The 663-nt window shown below is 44.6% G+C and overlaps 1 protein-coding gene across 1 annotated transcript in view; it reads left to right on the forward strand.

Annotated features, from left to right (window-relative positions):
• LOC119586685 overlaps window positions 1-663 on the forward strand; it is a 38,585-nt gene that overhangs the window by 33,572 nt on the left and 4,350 nt on the right. The window contains exon 3 of the mRNA XM_037935417.1: window positions 438-610. Within this exon, the coding sequence (XP_037791345.1) occupies window positions 438-610 (173 nt within the window). The remainder of the gene's footprint in view (window positions 1-437; window positions 611-663) is intronic.

Here is a 663-nt window from a genome sequence, read left to right on the forward strand (position 1 = left end):
ATCGTCCATTTCCACAAGCAACAATGTAATAAACACCCTTTTTCTTAACGTTGCTTCTCTTTCTTTAACAAACTTTTTGTTCCTTTTCTCCATCGTATTTCCATTATTGCATTAATGTTATCCTTATCCTTTCCACCAATATCAAAATTATTCCCTTGCCGATAAAATCAGCTATTTTCCTCGTCAAATTTGCTCGCCAATTTTCATCGCCAATTTCCCTTTCCACTTTCCCCCTCAAATTTTGATCACCAATTTCCCTCTAAAAAATTTGATCACCAATTTCTATCACCAATACTCCAAACCATTTTCCTCACCAACTTCCCCTACCACTTCCCTCACCACCAACTTTCCCTAACAACTTTCCCCACACCAAGTCACCCACTCTAACCTTCCTCCCCGATTTCCTACAGTAAATTTCCTCTCCCCTCGCCCCACAGATGTCCGTGAAGCTGGTAATGCCCCTTCTGACCCTGACGGAGGACGCGAAGGTACAACTCGAACTCCCGATCTCGAGAAACCTGGGCTCTCCCTGGGGCACGGCTCGAGAGGGAGGCGGATGGAACCTCGAGCTGAGAGAGATGGCTTCAAGCTTAGAGGAAATGGTGACTATGTTAGTGATACTGGTGTTCGTGCATGCGTTTGTGGTTCGTTAATTGTTGATGT

This window comes from Penaeus monodon, chromosome 21 (genome assembly GCF_015228065.2).
Source record: "Penaeus monodon isolate SGIC_2016 chromosome 21, NSTDA_Pmon_1, whole genome shotgun sequence".
NCBI lineage: Eukaryota > Metazoa > Arthropoda > Malacostraca > Decapoda > Penaeidae > Penaeus > Penaeus monodon.